Source organism: Chenopodium album, chromosome 27 (assembly GCF_948465745.1).
Source record: "Chenopodium album chromosome 27, dcCheAlbu1.1, whole genome shotgun sequence".
In the NCBI taxonomy this organism is placed as follows: Eukaryota; Viridiplantae; Streptophyta; class Magnoliopsida; order Caryophyllales; family Amaranthaceae; genus Chenopodium; species Chenopodium album.
The window spans coordinates 8,960,125-8,985,874 of record NC_137860.1 but is presented as its reverse complement, the minus strand read 5'-3'; the positions used below and the strand labels follow the sequence as shown (position 1 = coordinate 8,985,874).

Below are 25,750 nucleotides of genomic sequence, written 5' to 3'. Positions count from 1 at the left end.
ATGTATGAGATTTGTTAGCTTGAATATGCAACACATTATCATGAACAAAAGAGGAAATAGAATTGGAAGCATTTGTTCTAGGTTCAACTATGGGGTCATGGGACACATCATGGTAAATCATGCTAGCATTGAAAGAATTAACACATTGCACATCAAAAATGGAAGCACGTTTACCCTTGTTATAGACTTCCCAAGCAAACCAAACATAAAATTTCCAAGCATCTTCAATAGAAAATGCTCTAAAATCACCATTATGCATTCCTTCAACTATATCCCTAGTTTGCTCATTCAAACCATGATAACAAATCTCACAAGCTTCCCAAAGACTACAACAATTATAGTCAAGAAATTCCTTAAGTCTATTGAAATAATCACAAAAAGGCTCATCATCATGTTGAGAAAAAGATAGACATGCCATTTTTACAAAGGAAACAAAAACAAAATAAAAGAAAAGTATACACAAAGACCTAGACTCAAGAAATCAAAAACACTCAAACATAGACACCGTTCCCCGGCAACGGCGCCATTTTGACGTGGGAAAATTAGGTCGTTGGACTAATCCTCCTAAGCCAAAAAAAATTTATAAACACTCAACAAACCTAAATACAAGTATGGAGGTAAGTCAAGGGTCGAACCCAAAGGAACGGTGATGTCTAAGTGCTTTCAATTATGTGCCTAAGCTAGGTCGAAGACGAAGGGTAAAAGAGGACACTAACAACTACTAAGACAAAGAAACCAAACAAATAAAATGCTAGGGATTAGGATTCACTTATAATAGCAATGAACAATGCAAATTGGTTTAGGAAGTTGACTAAGTCAAGCAATGTGAGGGAAGATCAATTATGCAACCAAAAGAGCATATCAAGCTATTCTCCTAGAGGTCTAACTAGCGTCAACTACGATAAACTCTAGCTAGGAAACATCACAAGACACCTCAATCGTGTAAATGCAAGCCACAAATCAATGGTCCGTATCAATGTGAACTTACAATGCAATCTAGTGTGAATAACAAGGGTGATCAAGCCTAAATCAAACACACACATGCACATAATCAATTAACCAATTTAATCACATCATCAACTCCATCAAAATCCCCAATCTACATCAATTCATTACATTATACAAGCTTCACCAAATCCCTAACCAAACAACTACTCTAGCAACATCATCAATTCAACAAACAACTAAAGTAATCAACAATCAACAATCAAAGAATCTACAATTAAAGAAGAACAATTACTCTAATCAAACATCAATCATCAAATCATCAAAATCTAATCAAAATCAGACAATCTAAACATGAATACTAAACAAAACAATAAATGAGATAGAGTTTAGAAATGCTCATTGATAATAGAGTAGATCTCCAATACAATTGTCACCATTGGATCTTCAATCTCTCAATCACCATTGAAATTCTTCACTTTCTCTCTCTAAAATCTACTCCTAAAACTAACCCCTAAATCTAGAGAGAGAAGCTCTCAACTAAGCTAAGAATATGATCTAATTCTATTATGAAAACTTCTTTTTTTTCAAAAATAGAAGGAAAATAACTATATATACAAAGGGGAAGGTCGGTTTTGACGCCCAAGAAAAGACCCACGCAGGTGCGGGCGCTCGGAGGAGAGAGAGAAGGGCGCACGGGACACACCCAGAAAGGTGCGCCCGCACACATCCCATGTGCGGCCGCACACGACATATGTGCGGCCGCACACACCCCGTGTGCGCCTGCACAAAACTGGCAGCCTCCTTTCTTCTTCTTCGTCCTAGCTCATGTGGTGCACACATCCTAGATGATGGTGATGGAGGACAAGGTAGGCAGCAACTTTCTTGGAATTCTTGAAGAATATAAGCCATGAAAAGAGCATAAACAAGGCCTTGAAGCATGCTCCTTGAATCCCCCTTTGACTTGAAACTCTTTGCACAAGCATTAGGCATGAAAAACGATGAAAGACCATGGAGAGGAAGCTCGGGATTTCTTGGACAATCAATCACAACCTACAAACAAAGGAGAAAAAGCAAATAAAAGGGAAAAATAACAAATAAACTAGAAAATGCACAAAATAGAGAAACTAACCACAAAAAGCATAAAATGAAGAAAACAAGAATAAAACTAAGGAAAACTAAAGAAAGGAATAATAAAATGGAATGAAATTCATCCAAAAAGGGACCAAATGAGTGCTATAAATGTCACTCATCAAATCCTTTTTAGGATCTTCGTCCTTAGTACTAAAAAATAGAGACTCAGTAATGGCCATAAGGCCTAAATTTTCAGCTTCCTTAGAGTCTATAATAGATTCGTTGTCCGATTCTTCAAACATCTTCCCTTCGCCTGTGTCGATTTCTAGCTTATCGCCTTTGTGATTGGTCCATTTGAAAGATTTCTTCCATCCATGCTCTAATGTTTCATTAGAAGGGGTGATCAATGAAGTTGGGTCAATAGCTTCATCTTGGATGACATTTTGACTGGTCATTGTAGCGACATGATTTTGATCTAGTCCAAATAGCAAGTTGAATGCTTGCCTATCAGAGCACCCTGGAGTTGGGTACTTTGATTTAACGATACTAAAATCGTCATCCAAGAAGTAACAATCGTGAAATATTTCGAATCCAGGCTTCTTGATTCCTTCCAAAACCAATGGTTCTGGAAAGTCACAGCATGGGTAGTCTTCTCCATCCCTAATGAATTGTCCATTAAGGATTTGTTGGTAGGATGGGAGTAAAGTGACTATCCCCTTTCTGTTGTTATCTCTACGTGCTTTATTTTTCACATTGTGAGACTTGGATTCTTCTTTGGTTGGTTTATATCCCAATCTAAAGGAGAAGCTTTTCTTTGGGATAGGAAGTAAGAAAGATTTCTTCATTCCTATTCCTAAAGGCATCCCAGGAAAGTAAGTAACTACTCTTGAGTAAGATGTTGTTTACTATCCGGGTGGAATATGGATCAAGCTTGAAAGGTTCTTCCAAGTCTTCTTCCATTTCTATTGTGCAGATTGGCTCCGCGGCGAATCCCCACACGTCCTCTTCATCATTATTATGGTTTATTTCTAGGAGTGATTGATCGTTTATTTCTATTTTTAGGGGAGAAGCATGTATAGTCATAGGAAGCCCTTGATAGTTCAATCTAATCATTTGATGAAGTGAAGATGGTATTGCACCAAGCTTATGTATCCAAGGACGTCCAAGTAGAAGGTTGAATGTAGGTTTTATGTCCATTACATGGAATTCAACCATCTTTTGTATTGGGCCTGTGGTAATTGGTATCTTAATAGTTCCACAAACCGATCTTCTCGAATTGTCATAGGCCCTAATGCTTTTTGTTGTTGATTGAAAATCTTTTTCTGGATTAAGGCCTAAGAATTTTTGCAGTTCACAATGGGCATACGTTTACAGATGACCCATTGTCTACCAAACTAAGAGGGATGTTGTATCCCTTGCACCCCCCAGTTAGGTATAATGCATTGTTGTGGGTAGTGAAAATGATTGACTTGTCAGATTTCTCACTAGTAAGCAAGCTAACGACATCTTGAGGGGTTGTGTTAGAGCGTTCATAAGGGAATTCCTATGTTCTTTAGAAGTACTTAGGAGTTCCCAAATGCTAACATTCTCCTTGGATTAGCGAAGTTGTTTGACCAATGGATCTTCCACCTCAAGAGGAGGTGGCATTATATTTTGTACTTGACCTTGAGTTTGATTTTGTGTGGTCGAAGATCCATTTGGTGGTGGTGCTTGGTAAAGTCGCTCGGAACGAGTTAGATGATCTATCTCGTTTGGATTAGTTGTAGGACTCACAAACCAACTTTCTTCTAGAGGCTTTGAGCGTGCCTCCATTTCAAGATGTTCCATGAGTTGAGCTTGATGTCATTGTTCATCCAAGGAGAGATTTGATAAATCTTGTGACTTCCCTAAGAAATGGTCTCAATCAAGCGCTCCATTTGTTTCATTTTGTAAACAAGATGGAGGTGGGACGACGGCATACTTGGAGACATATAAGTCTTGAAAGTCGTCGTCCCATAGCCCACATATTTCATTAGTTGCCCCTATGAGTATTGTGGGTAGAGGTTCTCCTATAGGTGTTATATAGTTCAACGGATTAAACATATCGCTTCCCATATGGTCCTCATCGATGTGAAACACCCCTAAGGGGGATGCATTATTATTTGGTTTAGGCGTGGAAATTCTCCCATCGTCTACCAAATCTTGTATTTTGTGTTTCAAGACAAAGCAATGTTCAGTATCTTGTCCATTGCCTCTATGATAAGCATAATAAGCATTACCATCTGTTGGGGTTTGGTGAGTCCGACTCACCGCGGAAACAACCCCACCCGAGGAACCACTCGCAATAATTAAAATCATAAAGCATAAGTAAATAACCACAAAGAAAAGATAACGAATCTTACCCTCGAAGCGAGCTTCGTTCAAAACCCCGGGCTCTTACTTGAAAGCTACGAGCACGTCAAGCGCCGCGCCTCCGACGGTATCCACCCACAAAAGGGCGAACACAACTTTAAGGTCTACTACCTTGGGGTTAGCAAGGTCCGACCAAAACCCGAGTGTTATATGAGTTTAAGAGTTTTCCCAAAAATTATGGAATGCTCTTTTTAACTCCCACTCAAGCATCATTCCCAATGCCCATACTTGAGTATTTATAGGAAATGATGGGAGTATCATTTACTCTCCCATCAATGTGGGATAGTATGATTTTTCCATTTGATTTTAAATCTAAAATAAAATAAATAATCAAGCTAGTAATAAATCAACAAGTGGCAAGCTCATGTGAGTGGTTAGGTGAGGACCACTTGGAGGAGGGGGGGACCAAACTTGCTCCCCACTCCCTCTCCCTTAGCCGTCCACCTCACACCACACACACTCAAGGACCACAAGCCATATGGCACCCACCCTTGGGCACCAAGGTAGCCAAGGTGGGCTGCCATGTGCTGCTGTCCGTGGCAGCCACGAGCACGCAAGCCCAGCACTCGCATGCGGACTGCTAGGCGCTGCTGCCCAGCACGCCCAACATGCTCGTGCGGGCTGCTGTGGCTTTGTGCCTTGGCCTCGCTGCTAGCAAGCAATGGCCCTCGCCATGCTGCTGCTAGCTGTGGCTAGCTGGCGCGCCTAGCGTGCTAGCTACTGCAGCTTGTTACGGCATGGCTTGCTAGCCAATGCGCGCACAAGGCCGTGCCTAGCATGCTAGCACGCACTAGGCAGCGCCTAGCTTTGCAATGCTAGCATGGGTGCGCTAGCACGCACCAGCCAGCCTAGGCTCGGCTTGGTGCGCATGCTAGCCACCATGCTAGGCCATATGCCCTTAGCACTCGGTTTGCTAGGGCATTCCGATGCTAGGGGTATTTTGGTCTTTTGTTGATTTATTACTATTTCTCGTCTCGTCTTTCACTATTTTTCGACTCGACTTCCGACGCTCGGTTTCGATGCTCTAAGCTCGAATTACCGACGTCTAAATATTTAACACTCAGGCGACGAATTAATTTCTTCCGAATTAATTCGTCGAGTTGGTTCGCATATATTTGCTTGGGTGTGACCCGAAGGGTTCAGTCAAGATTAAGCTGTAATATTAATTATATTAATATTACTGATCGGAAGCGGCCTCCACCCAGGCATTCCGATCACTTGACCTTACTGAATATATTAGCTTTCTAATAATTCTGAACCCGCTATCAGAATAATACACTTGTTCGAAGGACACCATTCCTTTCACCATCCCAATTAGGAAATCTTCTTTCTGGTGGAGTGGGTGGTGTTAGTCCTGTTGGTGCAAGTAAGCCTTTTTCATTTAATTTTTCTAGTAATTCTTTATAACTTACAGGAAATGGAGTAAATTTTCTTTCTTTTGTCCATCTTTTCCTGGGATCATTATATTGATTTGTGTTATGGTATTGCGTGGAGGTCGCAAATACGTCAATAAAGGATGATGTGCCATCATACCCCTTCTTGTAGTTATTTTTAGGTTGATGATGATGAGGCTTATTTGCCTTTTCTTTAGTAAGATCATCTTCAATCCTAGTAGCCACTGAATAGACCTTTTGGAAAGTGTCTAAACCAAGGTAACGTAGATGTTTGTTGTACTTTTCATGACAATTGTTAATGAATTTATGTACTAGCTCGAGTTCGGGTGGCCTTTAGGCAAGGTAGGCCGCCTTTTCTCGCCATCTATCATAGATAGCAAGGAAACCTTCATCGTCGCCTTGCTTAAGCATTTCGAGTTCACGTAGAGTGGACTTGAACTCTACGTTACTCTCATATTGTGTAATGAAAGCCGAAACTACATCTTCCCATGTTGCTTTGAATTTTGGGTCTAGCCCATAGTACCACTCTCTTGCGGTTGGGTCTAGAGATAAAGAGAAAGTCAAAACTTAAAGCTTAGGATCAACTCCCTTTAGTGCCATGGTGCCAGTAAAACACATTAAATGATTTTGTGGATTATTGGTCACCTTGAATATTGGCAAGTCCGTAGCTACGAATTTTTCCGGTAAAGTAAGTCCTGCGGGAGGAGCAAACTTTTGTGCGTCAAAGTACTTGTTCCCCATTGTAGAACGAAGAATTAGCTTCTCTAACGACTTTTCTTTGGTGGATAATTGTTCCATCTTTTCTTGCAAGGCTAAAGCTTCAACATTTTTCTTACTAGCCTTTTTGATTTTCTTAATTCTTTTTTCCTCAACTTCTTGAGCCTTTTCCTCTCTCAAATGAAGAATCTCCTCTTGAAGTTCTTGAATGGTAGACATCATTATTGGACCAGGACGAGTTGTCGAAGAAGAATGGTTTAAAAGGGTTTGATCTTTAGGTGGTAAACGTAGAAGGCGAGCGCCCGGGAGTCTTCTTCCCCAAGATTGGAAACCGGCTCTAAAAGAAGTACGAAAGGATAAGTGAATCGATACGCTTTCTTAGAAGGGGAAGAAGGAAAAGAAAGAAAAAAGGAAATGACGCAAGATATATTCGAACGGATAACATTGCCCTTAAGAATTCTTGAATAAAGATATCGTTTTGACGAATCAATTTGTTTTTTGCAAAATCAAAACTGATTCGTACAGTAGGCGCGCGCAAGTAATAGAGTTGCGCGCGCCACCTGCTCGTATGACCTCTTTTTTTTTATTCGAGCGTTTTTTTTATTTTCCCCTTTTTTTACGTCGTTTTTTTTTGTTTTTTTTAATATGACTCTAAATTACGAAGAGACGACTTCATAATTAGGAACCTGGACCAAACTAAAAGAAAAAACTATCCTAACACGTTGCATATAGTCACATAATCACATAAGCATGCCACAAGTTATAATTCACGTATTGCCATTCTAAGGTCGAAAAGGCTTGGGTGTCCAAGGTACCATATCTTAAGAAACGACGCACAAATTAATCACTCAACGAGTTGACTCATGACATCGCTCTCCCAACATTTTGTTGGCGATATGGGTGGGATGATTGTTATTGATTTCGGGATAGAAGCCTAGTGTTGGCAACCCCTAGTCAATGAGCCAATCCCCAAGGTTTAAGTGTGCTATACTTATGCATGATGCAATGTTGCTTGTTTGGTTTTTACTTTTGTGCAAAAGGAAGATATTATGCGTTCAAGTCTCGCTCTCTAACTAGAGATTATCCAAGTTAGCTCTCGTTACAACCCATAGGTATCCAGATGCTGGATACCTTGGACCATAACTACGAACTAATCATGTAACCTCTAAGTCCCTAGTGGAGTCGTCACTATAAGGAGGGTGTTCCCATCGTATGGGATCCTTCTCCTTAAATGCCCATGACCCTTTAATTTAAAGCCTAGGACTTTACACTTTTTAGGGTGCATTAGGATTTAAATTCCTGACTGTTTGGGAGACCTTGAATTAGAGATGATTCTATCATACACATTTTTTTGTAAGAAACAAGTAGGAGTCGCCAATGAGTTTTAGGAAAACCCATAAACCCCGTTCATGCCTTTCTCTTAAATAGAGTTCAAGGAATATTTAGCATGAATCATAAGTTTACCCATGCCCAAATTGGTCTAGAAACCAGAAATGAGTTCGGGAGCGAGGGTACTTGTAGGGAATATTTCAAGCACTATGATCCCAAACTTGAACCCCACTGTGATCATACACTAAAGTATGGTGGCGTTCCAAAGGGAAGAAAAAGAGAGCAAAAGAGTCGCCAACAAGTTTTAGGAACTTATAAACCCAAAAAACGATCCAAGGGACCGCTAACTCCGTAAGGTCTTGAACCAAATAGGGTTTGGGGATGAGGGTACGAATCCAATCTACAAAAGAAAGGACCCGCCCTATAAAATAGGCCTTTACTTTGTTTTGCTCGTATTCATGTGCGCTTTCTGACTAACATGCAAACATTAGGTTAACCCTAAACATGTTTATCTATGTTGGTTGAATTTTAATGCACAAATAAAACTATTATTGGCGATCACTTGAATTAAAATCATATTAGCCTAAACCAAATTATTAATTATCTTATTAAGCGTGATTTCAAGTACAAATTCCCTTTAACATGCATAAAAGGCGTGATCAAGCAATAACAATAATATATATCAAGAAACATAAATCATAAATAATAATAATAGACAAAATCATGTTAAGGCATAATAAAGTTTAATAATAATAGCAAGATCCTAGGCATGATACTAACAAGATTAATAACAAATCCTAGCATGTCACTAAGCATTAAAGATCAAAACTTTAACCTAACATGGTACTAACATGATATTAGAAAAGAGTAAAAGACAACCTAAGCATGATACTAGAAAGCAATAAATAACATCCTAACATGATACTAGGAATTAATAAAATAATAGACATGCTTTCTACAAGAATAGAGCAATAAGATTACATACTTTGATGCCTCGTACCTCTTTCTAATAACAAAATAAACAAGTTAGTAAACTTCAATAAAAATATTAAATCAAAGAATTAAATTAAATTATTGAAAGAAAGAGAGTTAAAAAGTTTAGACTGGATTTGGGACCAAACCCTCAGAAAATATTAAACCTTTCACGTCTAGGGCGAAGGCAACTTCGATCTTGGCTAGATGATTCTAAGTCTTGTGAATGTGGAATATTGTGTTTGAAAAAGCTAGTTTAGAAAGATGGAGAATAAGAATTAAGCTATATTGCTTAGAGAGAATAGAGAGAATCAAGTAAATCTTGATGAGAGTTGATGATTGTTGATGAGAGTTGATGATTGTTGATGAGAGTTGATGAATAAAAACGGAGGTCGATGACCCTATTTATAAGAAAACAGTCCGGAAAATCATAGAATTTGATAAGGAATAACACTCCACTCTGTCGCCAGAAAACTAGACTTGTCGCCAGAAACTCGACCTGTCGCCAGGCGACAGGCTTGTCGTTTCGCGACAAGCAGTTTTTTACGGATTTTGTTTTTATCATATCTATTGATCCAAAAGTCCAAATAAGGCATATAATATGTAGTTGGAAAGCTCTTGAAGTCTACTTTCTAATTCAATTGAAATCAGATTAAAATCTTTTTTAGATAAAAATATATGGCCGAAATAGTAGGACGGTGTCAGTTTTGGATAGAGTTTCGTATTCCTTTCATATCTTTTTCGTTATAGCTCGGATTTAATATTATAATATATCATTGGAAAGATAATTTAAAGATCTATCCAAACATATAAAATTTGGATTTAAAATATGAGGTAGGAAAATAATATCTGACTGTCTTTGAACATGTTTAAATTCAAATAGAATTAGGACTTTAAAAAAGGAAAGTTTTATAAAGAAGGAAAGTTTATATTTAAATCAAATTCCTTAATCATATCTTTTCAAAAAAGGATAATTAAGATATTTTAGAAACTTATAGAAGATTCTAATCAATCCTAATTAGTTTAGGAATAGGATTAAACCTTTGGACCCTCCTCATGATCATTGGGTTGTAGGTAAAATCCGGTTTGGGCCCAGTTTAGTATTTTGGCCATAACTTCCTCATTATTCATCGGAATTGGGCTTATAATATATCGTTGGAAAGGTCTATTCGAGCTCCATCCAACTACACCATTAATGGACCCTTATCATGGACCAAACTAAACTGGATTGGACATTTTTATAAAATAGAGTGGGTTTTCGAAAACCGAAAGAAAGATTTTTAATAAAAACTAACCGCAACACTTGAACTTTCACACTTTCACCTCATTCGATTATGTTTCGAAGTGAAAGGTATTCATCACTGGGTTTGGTTTTGGGGAGACACAACTGGGTGTCTACAGTACTAAGATAACGTTCCCTTTAGAGGGGAATCGCAATCCTAGCCCTAGTGTGGCCTCTACTAGCTCTTCCTTTGCACAATTTCATTACCAAACAATATATGCAACGCGATACCTAAAACTATGTTAGTTAATTTTATTTACACACATTAATTCACGTAGGAATTACATCGTAAGGTCGTTATTCTTATTTAATCAAATTCGTGAAAAGAAAAATAAAATAAACAATATTCGCCTTGACTTAAGTTATCAACAAACAATTATTTTATTCAATTCTAATCTTGATTAACGAAAGAATACTATGTGAAATTAATTAATTTATTATTTTAAGGTGATCAAACAACACTAATTAATTAATTAAAGTTCGTTTAAACAATGAAAATAAAGGTGATCTAACTAAGTGCTCGGGAATTTACCACTTCTCTTTGCTTGATCTCCGTTTAGAACACTTATAGACTCCTTCTTGTTGGGGAACCTCCACCGTAGTAACAAAATATCGAAAAGGGTGAGTGTTTAGGACAAGAGGGTTTGGATGAACAAGTTCACAAGTATTCTGCCTGGATTTAGGTTACTTTTCTACGTCTTGAAGCCTCGGATTAGGGTCTTATTTATAGGGAATAATTAGGTTTATGGTTAAGAGCATTCTGCCGCAACAGGTGTCGCGCGGAACTGTATGGGTTTCGCGCGGATGTCGCGCGTAAGTGAATAGGTCGCGCGGTAGACACGCGCAACTATTTTTCTTGCGCGCTGCTCTATGGTAAGATTCGATTTTCCAATATTATAATATTCTAAATCTTTCGCGAGCGCATCTCCAGAAGTTGCGCTGGACGACGCGCGCAACTGAATAAGTTGCGCGCGATTGCTAAGCGCGACTTTGTGAGATGCGCACGACATTTTTCGTGACAGCTATAATTTTAACCTAGACACTCCTAAATCCGTCATTATTGGGTTTTAAGCATGGGCTTAAGCCTAATTATGATCGGGTTTAGTTGATTGGACCTTCTGTTGGCCTTGTTCTTTTATTTGGGCTAGTTTTTTTTTGTTTTGTGGCTTAACCAGTTATCCATAAGTATTCTTCACTTCGTTCCAACACGAAGATGGTTTTATTTATCGTCATTGCACTTCTTGTCGGGACAGGAGGTCAAAAGTAGATGTCTACAAGAAGGAGCTCGAGGAATTTGAGCCCCTTTGCCGGTCCATTCGTTATCAGAGGGTTCATGGTCCATTGGTCTCATTGAGGAGACGATCCCTCTAGCTCCGAAGGAGTTGTGGATGGTTGAGCGATCCATTCCCCGTTCGTCAAGGTGGATGAGTTTACATCTTTTCTCTAGTGTTATGCGTTCATTTTTCTATTTTCTGATTTTATTTGATCATTGTAGTTTTCTCTAGAGACCATGGTGCAAATCGCAGTTGTTGTCAATGCCTGTCCGTACCAGCTGGCGAGGTAGAGCGACTGGATGTCATGTCAGCGTATGAATGGCATTAAGCCTATATGTTTTTATGCATTTCATGTATTTGGTCTATCTTATTGGTTTTTTATATCTAACTTGCATTTCTTTGTCTATGTTTCAGCTGGGTTCTTGGTTGCGTACTTTCTTAAGCCCGGAGGACTCAAGTGAGATAAGAGCGAGCCGAGCCGCACCTCATTGGAGATCTCAAGCAGACAGGAGGCTGCTGGCCAGGCGGAGGGTGATGATAGCTACAACCCGAGCCACGGGTCTTCGTCGACTGAGGTGTTTTTGCCGGGCTATGGTCCCGAGGTGGTACGACCTCACATGGTTACGAGGTCGGTCAATCGTCTTATTTTGTTGGTGGGACATATGAGGTTGGCTCATCGTTGCAGCAGCTTGCGCCTCCACCCTCTACTAGTGGGAGATTTTAGCAGTTCGGATTCTAAGGGGGTCTACAGTTCACACAGGGGACTGGTCCCACGATCGTGATTCCCATGACGGGTGGTGCTGGTTCTAGTTAGGTAGCTCTTTGTACTCGAGAGTTCTATGAGTACATGGGCCTTTGAAGAGACTCGTTTGCCAGCTCCCTAGTTGTACCTGCATTATCCTTTTTTAGACTATCTCTGGACCTTTGTTTTATATTGATTCATTTTTATTGACTCTTATGTACATTACTCAGACTCATTTGTATATATTATGTACTTAGATTCTATCTATTTAGTGTACTCTGGCTTAGTATTTAGTTCAAGCGTCTGTGCCTAACTAACCAACATTAGTGGAGGTTCAATCCTAACCCGTTGACCAAGCTAAGAAAAGGAATCATGCTTGAGGTTCTTGTTCAGCTAGAGTTCGTGGTTGATTGCACATGAAAATCACACATCAAAGGTTTAATTTTTGTGTTTCTTTATGTGTTGCATTTTGAGATCTTATTTAGGTGCAAACGAATATGATTTGTGAAATTTCACAATATAGTACCTAGACCCCTACAAAAAAGTTTGTCAGATAGCCACTCATATTTGGGAATCGAGGTACAAGGGACGATTAGGTCTTCACTATCCACCTTCACGGTTTTGACCTTGAACAAACTCGGAGTCAAGATTGAAATTCATTGCTTCTTAAGCATATAGACAGTAGAGGAGCCTTTTCCCAAAAGATAGAGGTTTTGGTTCCATGAGTTGAAGCGAAGATTCTCTCGGCTTTTTTTTAGACACAACGCAGTAAAATTTATGCTGCTAATCCCTCCACTTGAACAGCTTAGAAAACGTCATCATATACTCAAGGTGGGTCGTCAACGTATACCATCCGCCGTTTTCCTTAGGAATTTGGCTTAGGCAATGCATATGGGGGAAGAAGTTGAGCGTCGCCTTTTGCATACGGCAACATACCCCAAGATGTCGATCCTTGATTAGGGGGTTATTTGTTAAAGACCCAATTAAATTTTTTTTGCACAGTTAGATACAAAGGAAAATGAAGGGCGACAATGATAGCCGCCTCATAGCAACCGAAAAACTTGTACACATTCTTTATTTTATGTTCCAACATGATGCTACCACCGTCTTTATGGGGCAGACGGATGACATAATCGTCTCCCATAACATGAGAGCCCTGAATTGATCATCAAGTCTACTCTTCATTTGTGCATGCTCCTTAGGGGAGACCGAGTAGGAGTATAGGTGGTAGAATCTAAATAGACACTTTGAAATCTGATTCCCTAAAATTAGAGCCATCAACTTCAACTATTGTCAAAGATAAACTCTTTCACAGCTGAATAAATCATCTCTATACGCTTCCTAAATGGAAGGACCGGGTTTGCTTGGTTGATTGTTGGGGGAGCTTGGAGGATACCCAGACACCACATTAACCGGTACCCTAGTTGTGTCGTATTCCTTGGAGGAGTCCACATTAGCGGTCCTTTTAGTTCTTTCCATAGTGTCCTACATAGACTTATAGATGGTTGGACTCCAAGAAAAATAAAAAAGGGGAGTCCTCGCAAGAAGAGACGGCACTCCTAGTACTAGACTATGTTGTACTAGGTGACCGGTTAACTCCTATGTAAGGAGGTGCCAAGTGTGTTTATGAAACCATTTAAATAAATGACAAATGCAAAGGGTGGAGGCGGAATTTAAAGATAAGATTAAGATAGTGAAGACGACCACCTTTAAAATAAGAAGTACTTTAATTCTAGGACAGTTGAAAAGTTGCTAAATGGCAAGTATAAATAGAAATTAGACAATACTTTCTATCTCTAAAATGCTTTGACTTCTTTCTAAAAAGCAATTTTTGAAAGGTGAAAGTGAAGGGTTATTTGTGTTATTTATAGCAAGGTTAAGAGAGATGAGTAGTTTGGGGAAATTGGGTTTTCTTAGACTATAAGAGGAAGCTGGGGTTTTCTCAAACCAAGGTGAAATCTCTGGAGGCTGAGGTGGCACATCTACAGGTTGGGTGAGAGGCGGCTAGGAGGGAAGCACTTAAATCTTTTGTGCTTTCGCAAGCTTTTGCCAAGTAACTCACTGACTGTCATGATGGGGGTTGGGAAGCGGCAGTCCATTGCGTGAGCATTCTGTATGGGGGAAGTGTGGAGCAGCAGGCTTGTTTTAATACCTTTTAGGCTAGGGTTAACCTTGCTAGCTGGGCAAGTTGATTACCATAATCTTTCTGTTAACCATCCTAGCTTTGTTGCCTGCAAAGTTCCCAACAATCCTATGTTGAATTTGGAAGTGCCCTTCTGCTCTGACGTTGTTGCTGCCATTGGAGTGGAGACTCTAACTGACGAGCAATAAAGGTTTAGGCAGCTGTCTCTCCCCCCCCCCCCCCTCCAGTGGTTCTTCGAAGTTTCCCTCACTTAGATCTGTAGTCGCTAGGTAGTGTGTATTTTTGTCATTGGGGTGTTTAGCCGCTAAAGATTGTATTATCTACATGTTTGTACTTAACATTTTCTGTTTCTGTCCTGCTGAATTTGTCCAGCTTAACTTGAATTTTCTGTCTTTTAGAATTTTTAAATGAGCGTTTCTTCATTCTGGTGGGTAAGGGTTCAGCCTGTGGATGTTTAAACTTTTGGTTGAATGTTTCTCTGCCCTGGTGGGCAGAGGTTCAGCTTGATAATTTATGCATTTAATAACTTTCGTTGTCACCTTATTTGTTGCTTGTTTTCTTGGCTATTAGCGTCCTTGTTGAGGTCTTTGTTGAGTCTATAGTAGCACCTAAACCTTAACTCAGCATTTCCTCTCTTCTTCCAGGTGAAACCATGTAGGTTGGGTATCCTGCTGCGCTTGGTTTTTTTTCTCCCTAATTTGATTGTATGGGGCTTTATTGGTTTTTTCACTCAATTAACTGCGTGAGGACTTTAAGTTTGTGCCACTCATCTTTCATGATGAGGGCTTGCATTTTAAGTCTCCTACTTAGTTTTTGTAGGGACTTGTGTGCATGTCATTCAGCTTGTTTAGCTATGACTTTTTGCTTATGCTCCTTACTTAATTTATGTAAGGGCTTATCAATGATCTATTTCCTCTACCCCCCACAAAAAAACAAGCTGGATGGGACCAAGAGAACCTTGGTGTTGCCTGCTCAGCTATGTTTCTGGTCTTTCGTTTGCTCCTCCCAGCTCAAGTTAACCATGCAGGCCTCCCCCACATCTTTCCCCAAGGTGGTAGCCCGTTTACTTTGAACTGCAGGTTGAACTTAGGGAGTGACGATTTTCTTGAGTCCGGGTGATCTTAACGTGTCTTCCCACGTCTTATTTTGACGTTTTTGGCTTTAACACGATGACTTTAGGTGTATTTTAATGTTCCTGCATGTTAGTGTATGAGGCTAAAGCATAATGCAACGAATAAACATGCTCAAACAAGTTTATGTAGGATACTCCTCACATAGAGGCTCGTATTTCATTGAATTCAAATGGCTTAAATTGCCCTGATAAGCATTGCATAATTTAAACAAAGTTTTCTATGCTTCTAATTAGCCATACGACTTTAAACAAAATATTTCTTTAACACATTTGCATTGAAATTGTTCCTTAAAACTTAACCTTCTTGATTAGAGAGGAGGAGCTCATGAATGAGGAAAGGCCCTTCCCAATTAGGTGATAGATTTTCGCGCTGGTTTCCTTTTTCTGCTGCCACATTCCTTCTGAGAATGAGATCTCTAGGTAGTAATCTCGGTGTATAACTCTCTTGTTGAAAGCCTTTGAGATTCTTCTCTTTTAAGCTGCTAGTCTGAGAGCTACTTTTAACCTCATCTCTGGAAAGAAGTCCAATTCTTCTAGCAAGCACTTCTCATTTCTTTGCTGCTCATAATGTTGGATTCTCAAGCTGGGAATTTGCCCTTCTACTAGGACGACGACGTATATTCTATAGGCTAAAGCAAATGGGCTCTTTCCAGTGACTTCTTTCTTTGTTGTCCTATTTACCCATAGCACTTAGCTTCTTGCACTAGGTCAGCCTAAAGGCCTTTGTGCTCCACTAGTTTTCTCTGCAAGGCTACTAATATCTACTTGTTTGCTGCATCTGTTTGGACATTGCTCTGTGGGTGACTGAAGCACTTGCGTACTTGATGCTCATCTCTGTAAGGTAGTCCATAGTGGTGTCATAGTCAAATTGACATCCATGGTCAAAGACTATGCATTCTAGCACCCCAAATCTTGTAATAATATTATTCCATATGAATATTCTGACTTGGTACGCCTTTATGTACTTTACGGGTTCAGCCTCAATCCACTTGGTAAAGTAATCCACTACTACAATGAGATACTTCTTGCCCGCTGACCCAATGGTGAAAGGTCCCAATATATCCATTCCCCTCTGACAGAACGGGATCAGGCTGAGAATCTGAGTTAGGTCGTTAGCTCGCTGGTTGTTGACTATGGAATACTTTTGGCACTTTCACATTTCTTGACAAATGCTAAGGCATCTTCTGCTAAAGTTGGCCAGTATGCTCCTTTTCGGAGTACTTCAACTCCAAGAGCTTTTCCACAAATATGGTTAGCACATATTCTTGAGTGCGCCTCTTCCATGATTCCCTCTTGCTCCCACTCTAGGATGCATCTTAGGAGTGGTTTGGAGAAGCCTTTTTGTTTAACTCTCCCTACATTAGAACGTACTAATTGGCATCTTTTTTTTAACCGTCTTAGCCTTCACTATTATTTGGCAGCAAACTGTGCATTTTATATGCTAATACGTCTGAGAACCATGCATGCTGTTGTGTGGTGCAATTCACCTGCTTGCTTTTAGCGATGCTGCTGTCTTCTAAGACTTCCAACATGATTGTCCTTATGAGGCTTTGAAGAGTAGAGCTAGCTTATTTTGATAACGCATCGGCTTGAGAATTTTCTTTCCTGTGGACAAAATCCACTTGAAAGTGCATCAATTGACTGCTAACTCTTTTACTCTTGTTGTATACTTCAACATTGTGGGCTCTCTAGCCTCATACTCCCCCATTAATTTACTGTCTACTAGTTGGGAGTCAGTCTGAAAGTGCACTTTCTTGGCTCCAGCTACGATACTCATTCTCAATCCAGCTAGGTTTGCCTCGTACTTGTCCTCATTATTCGATGCCTTGAACTTGAACTTGATGGCATATTCAAATACATTGCCTTCTGGTGAAGTCAAGATTATTTCAACTCCACTTCCTGATTAGGTTATTGATCCATCTACTTCTACTTACCAAACTCCTATTTCATCCTTTTTTTACTTCATACGAAGCTTCTAATATGAAGTCAGCCAGAGCTTGAGATTTTATAGCCGCTCTAAGTTTGACTTCGAACTCATACTCAGAAAGCTCAATTTCCCATTTTAAGAGCCTTTTTTAAAAGTCCATTTTCTATAAGGCTTTCCGACGGGTGATTTGTAAGAATCTGGATCATGTGTGCGTCAAAGTATAGGGCTTTAGCTTTCTTGTCGTTGTCACCACTGCGAAGGCTAGGTTTTCTACCAGCGGGTATTTTTGCTCAGCGTTAGTCAATACATGGCTTACAAACTATACCGGCTTACAAAGTATACCAGCTTCTACTGCTTGTGCTTTTCAACCAGGAGAACCGATCCTATTGTCTACACTGAAGCTGAAATCTATAGTTGCAGCTTCTCACCTTGCTCCGGGCTAATCATATTGGGGAGCTTGGTTAGGTGTTCGTTGATTCCTTGAAAAACTTTCCTTTCTGCCTCACCCTATTTGAACTCTCTATTTCCTTTCAGCAGTTGGTAAAATAGCAATGCTTTGTCGGCTGAATTGCTAATGAAACGGGTCCCTGCTACCATTCTCCTTGTTATGCGCATAATGTATTTAGTGCATTTAGGCTCTAGGAGACTGAGAACTGCTTCTACCTTCTCGGGGTTGGCATCAATTCCTCTTTTACTCACCATGAAGCCTAGTAATTTTCCGGAACTCACCCTGAAGACACATTCTTCGGGTTCAGCTTGATATGATACTTGTTTAATGTGGAGAATGTTTCTTCCATGTCCAGGATGTGCCCTGGTTGTGTGATGCTTTTGACAATTTAATCGTCAATATACACTTCTACATTTGGCCTCTTTTTATGAAAGAACACCCTATCCACAGTTTTCTAGAATGTGGCCCCTGCATTCTTCAACCCAAAGGGCATAGCTATGTAATTGTACACTCCACCTTTAGTGATGAATGCAGTTTTCTACCTATTTGTTTTGTGAAGGCTGATCTGGTGATATCCTTTAAAAGCATCCATGAAGCTTAGTAGTGCGCGCCCACTTGTTGCGTCTACTAACAGATTAATTTGCGGCAACAAGTAAAAATCTTTCGGGCATGCTTTGTTGAGATCTGAGAAATCAACACACATCCTCCACTGACTATTTGCTTTCTTGACCATGACCACATTAGCAAGCCAATCCAAATAATCACAAGGTTCATTGAGCTCGACCTCTAGTAGCTTTTCCACTTCTTCTTAAATGGCCTAGTTTATTTTTGAGGAGAAACTTCGTTTTTTCTTCTTGATTGGTCTAATTTCCTCTTTCACATTCAGCATGTGAACCATGACTTACGAGTCAATTCCAGTTATTACTTCCACTCAAAATACGAAGATGCCTTTGTTTTTCCTCTGCAGTTCAACGATATTCACCCTTACTTGGGGCTTGATGTCTTTTCCGATCTTTACAGTTCTAGAGTTATCTCTCTCTGTGAGCTCAATTGTTTCATACTTAGCACTAGGTATTGGCCTAGTTAGCCGCTTGTTCCTTTGCAGGCTCAAAGTTTTCCATTTCCAGCTTTTGCTTATCTTTTTTTTCTGCGGTATTCTTCTTGTTTTCTCTTTCTTGACTTTATTTCACCCTAGCACTCTAGCTTTGGCCCCGAGATGGGCAGCAGTTTTGCTCTGGCTGGCTGCTTTAGGCATGTGATGTAGCACTACTATGCTATTTTCTGATTGCCTCTGAATTTTGCGGATCTTCCATCATTGGTAGCGTATGACATAGCAAGGTGATAAGTGGAGACCAACCCACCTATCTTATGAATTAGCGGTCTTCCCATAATCACAATGTAGGGTGAAGGTGAATTTATTACTAAGAACTCAGCCTGGACATCACATTGCCTAGACCCTTCCCCCACACGGAGTGACAGCTCCATTATCCCTTCTAGGATGAGACCTAATCCGTTAAACCCGAAGACTTCATAACTCACAATTTTCAAGTCTAGCTTCAGCTCCTTGAATAAGATAATGTATATTATGTTGGCTGAACTACCACCCCCGATTAGTACTTTATCCACTTCACAATTCACAATTCTCACCATGACTACTAGAGGATAATCATGAGGATAGACTATGCCTTCTTGGTCATACTCATCAAATACTACTAGCAGTTGCGGGGTAGTGGTGGCCATCTACGCTTTTCATTGTAACTTATCTGGTGAATTATTGCTCGCAAGTCAGCCCTTGCCCTATTCACTATTCCTTCATGCACTGGTCCACGGTTAATCATATACACCCTGCCCTCTGGCTTACTATCTCAATCCTTGCCTTTCGCCTAGTCTCTCTAACCTCTTGCGGTCATTACCAGAATTATCCTCTTCTCTTTGTCGGCTAAAGTCAGAGTACTGTTTGATCTGGCTCAGGTACCCATGTCGGACTAAGTCCCAAATATTGTCCTTCAAGTACGTACATTCATTAGTGGTATGCCCGCTGTAGACACCCATTTGTGTCTCCCCAAAACCAAACCCAGTGATGAATGCCTTTCACGTTGTGTTATTATCGAATTAGGTGAAAGTGGTTTGAAAGTCAAGTGTTGCGGTTTAGTTTTAATTAAATTCTTTTCTTTCTGTCTTTGAAAATGACTTTGTTTATTTGAAAATAGCCGAACCAGTTTAGTTTGGTCCATAATTAAGGTCCAATAATAGTGTAGATGGATGGGGCTCGAAGAGACCTTTCCAATGATATATTATAAGATCAATTCCGATGAATATTGAGGAAGTTATGGCCAAAATACTAAACTGGGCCTGGTTAATTATTTAAATACGGCCCAATGATCTAGAGGAGGGCCCCATGTTAATTATTATTCCTAAAATTATTAAGATTAATTATAGTTTTCTAGAAGTTTCTAGAAAGTTCTTTTTAATTCTAATATTATTAGATTTAATAATTAATTATCTTTAATAGATTTTTATTTGGAATAAAATATTGTTTTGTTATCTTAAAAATATATATTTTATCTTCTGTACGGATTCCGTAGATCAAGTTGATTAAAGATCGGATTCCGCGTGAAGAAAAACGCGCTAATACAGGTTGTCGCCAAACGACAAATCTGTCGCCACGCGACAGACTCTGTCGCCGCGCGACAGACCCTATCGCCTCGCGACAGACATTGTCGCGTCGCTACAGAGTTGATTCCTGGCGACAGCGTGGAGTTTTATTCCTTATCAAATTCTATGATTTTTCTGGACTATTTTCATTATAAATAGCGTCCGAATCCCTGTTTTCAGAAGGATCAATTCAGAATCATCAACTCTCATCTATTTTTCCAATTAATTCTCTCTTTTCTCTCTTGAGCAATATATGCTTTCTTTCCCTCTCTTTCTAAACTACCTTTTTAAATACAATATTCCGCATTCACAAGACTTAGAATCTCTTAGCCAAGTTCGAAGTTGCCTTCGCCCTAGACGTGAAAGGTTGATAATTTCTGAGGGTTTGGTCCAAAACTAGTCTAAACTTTATTTAATTTGATTTTAATTTAATTATTAATTATTGTTCTTTATTATTTTCATTGAAGTTTACTAACTTGTGTATTTTGTTATTAGAAAGAGGTACGAGGCTTCAAAGTATGTAATCTTATTACTCTCTTTCAATGTAGAAAGCATGTTTATTAATGTTTAATTCCTAGTATCATGTTAGGATGTTATTTAATGCTTTCTAGTATCATGTTTAGGGTGACTTTATTATATCATGTAATCTTGTTAGTAACATGTCTAGGATCTTGCTATTATTATTAAGCTTTATTATGCCTTATCATATTATTATCATCATCATTGTTTATGATTTATTGTTATGTTGCTTGATATTATTTATGTTTTATTGTTATTGCTTGATCACACCTTTTATGATTGTTAAAGGGAATTCGTACTTGGAATCACGCTTAATAAGATAATTATTAATTTGGTTTAGGCTAATGTGATTTTAACTCAAGTGATCGCCAATAATAGTTTATTTGTGCATTAATATTCAACCAACATAGATAAAAATGGTAGGTTTAATATAATGTTTGCATGTTATTCGAAAAGCGCACATGAATACGAGCATAACAAAATAGAGGCCTATTTTATAGGGCGGGTCCTTTCTTTTGTAGATTGGATTCGTACCCTCATCCCCGGACCCTGTTTGGTTAAAGACCTTATGGAGTAGTTGATGGTCCTTTTGGATTGTCTTTTGGGTTTACAAGTTCCTAAAACTTGTTGGCGACTCTTTTTTCTCTTTGTCTTTCCCTTTGGAACGCCACCGTACTTTAGTGTATGATCACAGTGGGGTTCAAGTTTGGGGTTATCATAATGCTTGAAATATTCCCTACAGTTTTTGGCGACTCCACTGGGGAGGATTTCTATTTATATTCCTGAAATTTATTTAATTTTGGCAATTATTTAGAATGAGCGGATGAGACTCGAAAAATTCTAAGTATTTCATGTGCGTGATTTGATTAGCATTATTGTCATATGCATTAAAAGGTCCTCATGGGAGCACCCCATGAGTCAATCCATAGGAATTTTACACGTAGGAAATTTGAGAAATATCTTTCATGACTAGAATCGAAAAGATGATGCGAAATTTGGAAAATGCGAAGAACACAGAAACTTGCCAAGGCATGTAGGAACTAGCGTCTAGAAAACAGGGCTTGTCGCCCGTAAAAAGTTTCTGTCGCCTGGCGACAGAAGCTTTTTTGCGGCGACAGTCCCTGTAGTCTGGCGCCAAGTTCTTCCAATACCGAGCCAGGGGTCTGCCTTCTTGCTTTGACCATTTCTAGCATTGTTGGCTTGATTTTGCTTATTGATTGAGTCCTTTTCTCACTTTTCTGAACCCATATGTGTTCTACATATGGAAATAACCCTCTGGGGGTTCCTGCTTCACCTGCCCAATGGAATATCCCACTATCATGTGCAAAGTTCAGATTTGGGTACGTGTAATGTTTGTGAATCCACCAAACCATGGAGTCGAGTTCGATTTCATCACGAACTCGCGGAATCCTGTCCATTCGCTCCAACCCTCCCGGTAGGCTTGTGTGCAATGCATATGGATTCTTAACCATGGACCTTTTTTACTTAACCCATATCCTCGAACTTTAGAGAACTAGAGCCATGGTTAGGTTGCAAACTCATCTTGTGACTATGTGAACTACTTGTGCACCCTTGCTTGTATATATTATATGTGTGTTAACCGTTTGTTTGACTTGTGATTAAGACTAAATAAAATTGACTAATGACTAAAAGGACTTTGTCTAATTAATTAATTAATTTTGAATTAATTAAAGGCTAATAAATTAATCAATTCGACTTAGTACGACTTTAGGCATGTCCATTTAGAGTGAAATTACTGGAAACAGTCCAGATTAATGTTCCAGCAATGGCACAGGAATTTGGACTGTGGCGCTGCAGTCTAGTGTCTGTCGCCTGGCGACAATTTTGTCGTCTGGCGACAGGCTCTAAACAGTGGCGACAGTTATGTCGTTTTAGCGACAATCCAGTTTTCTTGCTCGAGTCACCACGACGAGTCTAATTAACAGTCTACTAATCGGATTAATCAGTTTGTTAATGGTACAAACCATGTTTAAGTCTTAAATTGAGTTTAGGCACTTAAAGTCCCATGGTCATACACTAGCAGTTAAAGCATGTCACTCACATACACATAAAGCACACACATAACATGTTTGTCACATTATGACCGTGTCTAGAGAGTCTTGAATGCGTGTTTTCCGTCATTTTTTTTAGGGGGGTAAATCGGATATTAATCCTCCAATTTTTTTAAAATTCCCTTAAAATATATACCCCATTTTTTAAACATAAAGTCAAGTCAATTAAAGTCGAGTATTAAAACAAATATGGTTTAAATTACAGCGCGTGGTCAAGAAAGGAAGGGCGTTTAATCAAGGACAACACTTTTGTTCAAGTTTTACTTTTTGACAAACCAATCGGTAGGAAAAGGAAAGCTAAGAAGGCAATGGCTAGTCAAGAAGAACTTAATGAAGTCAAGGGACAGGTAGCCAACTTGGCTGAAATGTTGCAAAACCTATCGCTGCAAATAAGTAATCCTGAAAAACAAAAACAGATGGACCTAATCCAGGAAAGCTTGGGAAAACTGTCCAACGACTTTAGATTTCAAGAGATTAGCTCCCAAGGGGTCTCGGTGGATAAGGACCTTCTCCCACAAAAGTTCAATCCCAATGACATCCCTAAGTTCAAGGCTATGGACAATCCTTATTTTCATTTAAGAGCTTTTGAAACTGTAATGAGTATTAAGGGGATAGATAGAAAAGCATTTCATTCTGTATTTTCATTATCCTTAGAAGCTGTATGTCAACAGTGGTACTTTTCACTTGATAAAGAAAAGACCTCTAGTTGGGAATCCATTGTGAGCGCTTTCATTGAAAGGTATAAATGCAATATACAAGTTGAAACCGATCATAGAGAATTAGAAATGCTAAAACAAAAAGAAAATGAAGGTTTCACCTCCTTCTTTAATAAATGGAGGGAAACTACTGTAAAAATGGTTGAAGTGCCTAGTGAAAAAGAATCCGTTAGGATGTTCATTAAGAACCTCCAAGAAAAATACTCTAAGCACCTTAAGTACCAAAGCAACTTAAACACTTTCAAAGCTGTATATGATATTGGAAATTGAAGATGACCTTGCTAAACAAAAAGCTGCTAATAACAACTCAAGCAGTGGCTGGAAAAATAAGAAGAACGACAATCCTTCTTCATCCAAATCTACCCACTCAAATAATGTTAACACTTTTCCTCTAAACGAAGTTTTGGCAATGAATAATAATCAAGGAAAAAAGAAATCATTTAGGAAGAATTATACTCCTATTGGTATGAGTTACGACACCGCATTTGATCTCTTACATGCAAAGGGTCTTATAACTCCTATTGGACCGTTTGGGGACCCACCTGTCGAAAGGAGAACGGCTAGCTGGAACCCAAATGCACATTGCAAATATCACCAAGGTAGGGGTCATCCTACAGAAAATTGTTGGAGACTAAAGGAAACCATTCAAGACTTGATCGATAGTAACAAGCTCCCATTGCCTCTTGCAAGTAAGAAGCCAAGTATCAATACCGCACCGCTATCAGATTCTTTGGCCATTTCTGACGAAGAAAACCAAGAGGATCCATCTAGCCTCATAGAGCCTATCGAGACCATTGAAGAAGAAATCTTCGAAGATGCTCTCGAATTCCTTGGTCAGGAACCTGCAACTAAGCAAGAAGTATTGGCATTGACATCAATATTGACAGAATTGAAAAAGTTGATCTCACAAACCTTTGAGGCTATAAAAGAGAAAAATGAGTTACTTAGAAGAAGACCCCCACCTAAACAAAAGAAACCCTTTTCTCTCCAAGTAATTGACACTCCCAAAAAGAATAATAGAAAATATACTCCAATTGGGACGTCATACACAAACATGTTCAAAATGCTCTTCAAGAATGGAAAAACTCAACCTCTCGAACCAAGACCATTTGAATCACTGAAAAAAAGAATAGACAAATACTATTGTTCATATCATCAATCAGGGGGACATACAATAGAGCAATGCTTCAAGTTTAAGGACTTGGTTCAACGTTTGATTGATGAGAAGAAATTAGTTCAACTTCCACAAGATGCCATGATTAATGGAGTATGGGACAGTGACGATGAGGATGTTTACCTTAAAGACATTGAAGAAACTCCTCTATCAACAATATACCCAGTAAGTGACATTTGGGACGAGGAGGATTCACCCATAGATGTCCTCACTAGGTCCGGGAGGATACAACCTCCCATTTCAACACAACCTATACCTTCTATTCAGAAAATTCCCGTGCCTATTATAGAAGACAACGATGTTGTCAAACAGTTAAAAAAGACTAAAGTGGAAATGAATGTATGGAAACTTTTAGCCACATCTCGAGAACATAAAGTTGCAGTCATGGATGCGTTGGCTAAAGTAGGCATAGATTCGGACACTACTCCTGAGGGACTTGCTAACTTCCTCACGAGTGACCTTCCAAGTCCAATCAATTTAGTCATTTTTTCGGATAAAGATCTACCACCGGAAGGTGACAAACACAATAAATCTCTAAACCTCACAGTCATATGCAAAAGAATGAACGTCCCCATGACTCTTGTGGATAACGGTTCAGCAATTAATGTGTGCCCATTTAGAACCGCAAGAATGTTGGGAATAAGAGATGAGGATTTATCCCCATCAACCCAGGGCATAAGAGCTTATGATAACTCACGTCGTCAAGCACTAGGGACAATTACCATGAATATAACGGCGGGTGCAATTGAGCATGCCACTACATTTCAAGTAGTAGATATCAAGGCATCTTTTAACTTGCTATTGGGACGCCCTTGGCTTCATGATTTAAAGGCCGTCCCTTCAT

General features: G+C 39.3%; 1 protein-coding gene across 1 annotated transcript; it reads right to left on the bottom strand.

Moving 5' to 3' along the window:
- Positions 1 to 19,039: 19,039 nt before the first annotated feature.
- LOC145619642 (uncharacterized) lies at positions 19,040 to 19,510 on the bottom strand. Its single transcript, XM_081674348.1, has one exon. The coding sequence runs from the start codon at positions 19,508 to 19,510 to the stop codon at positions 19,040 to 19,042; it is 471 nt and encodes a 156-aa protein (XP_081530474.1).
- Positions 19,511 to 25,750: the final 6,240 nt, after the last annotated feature.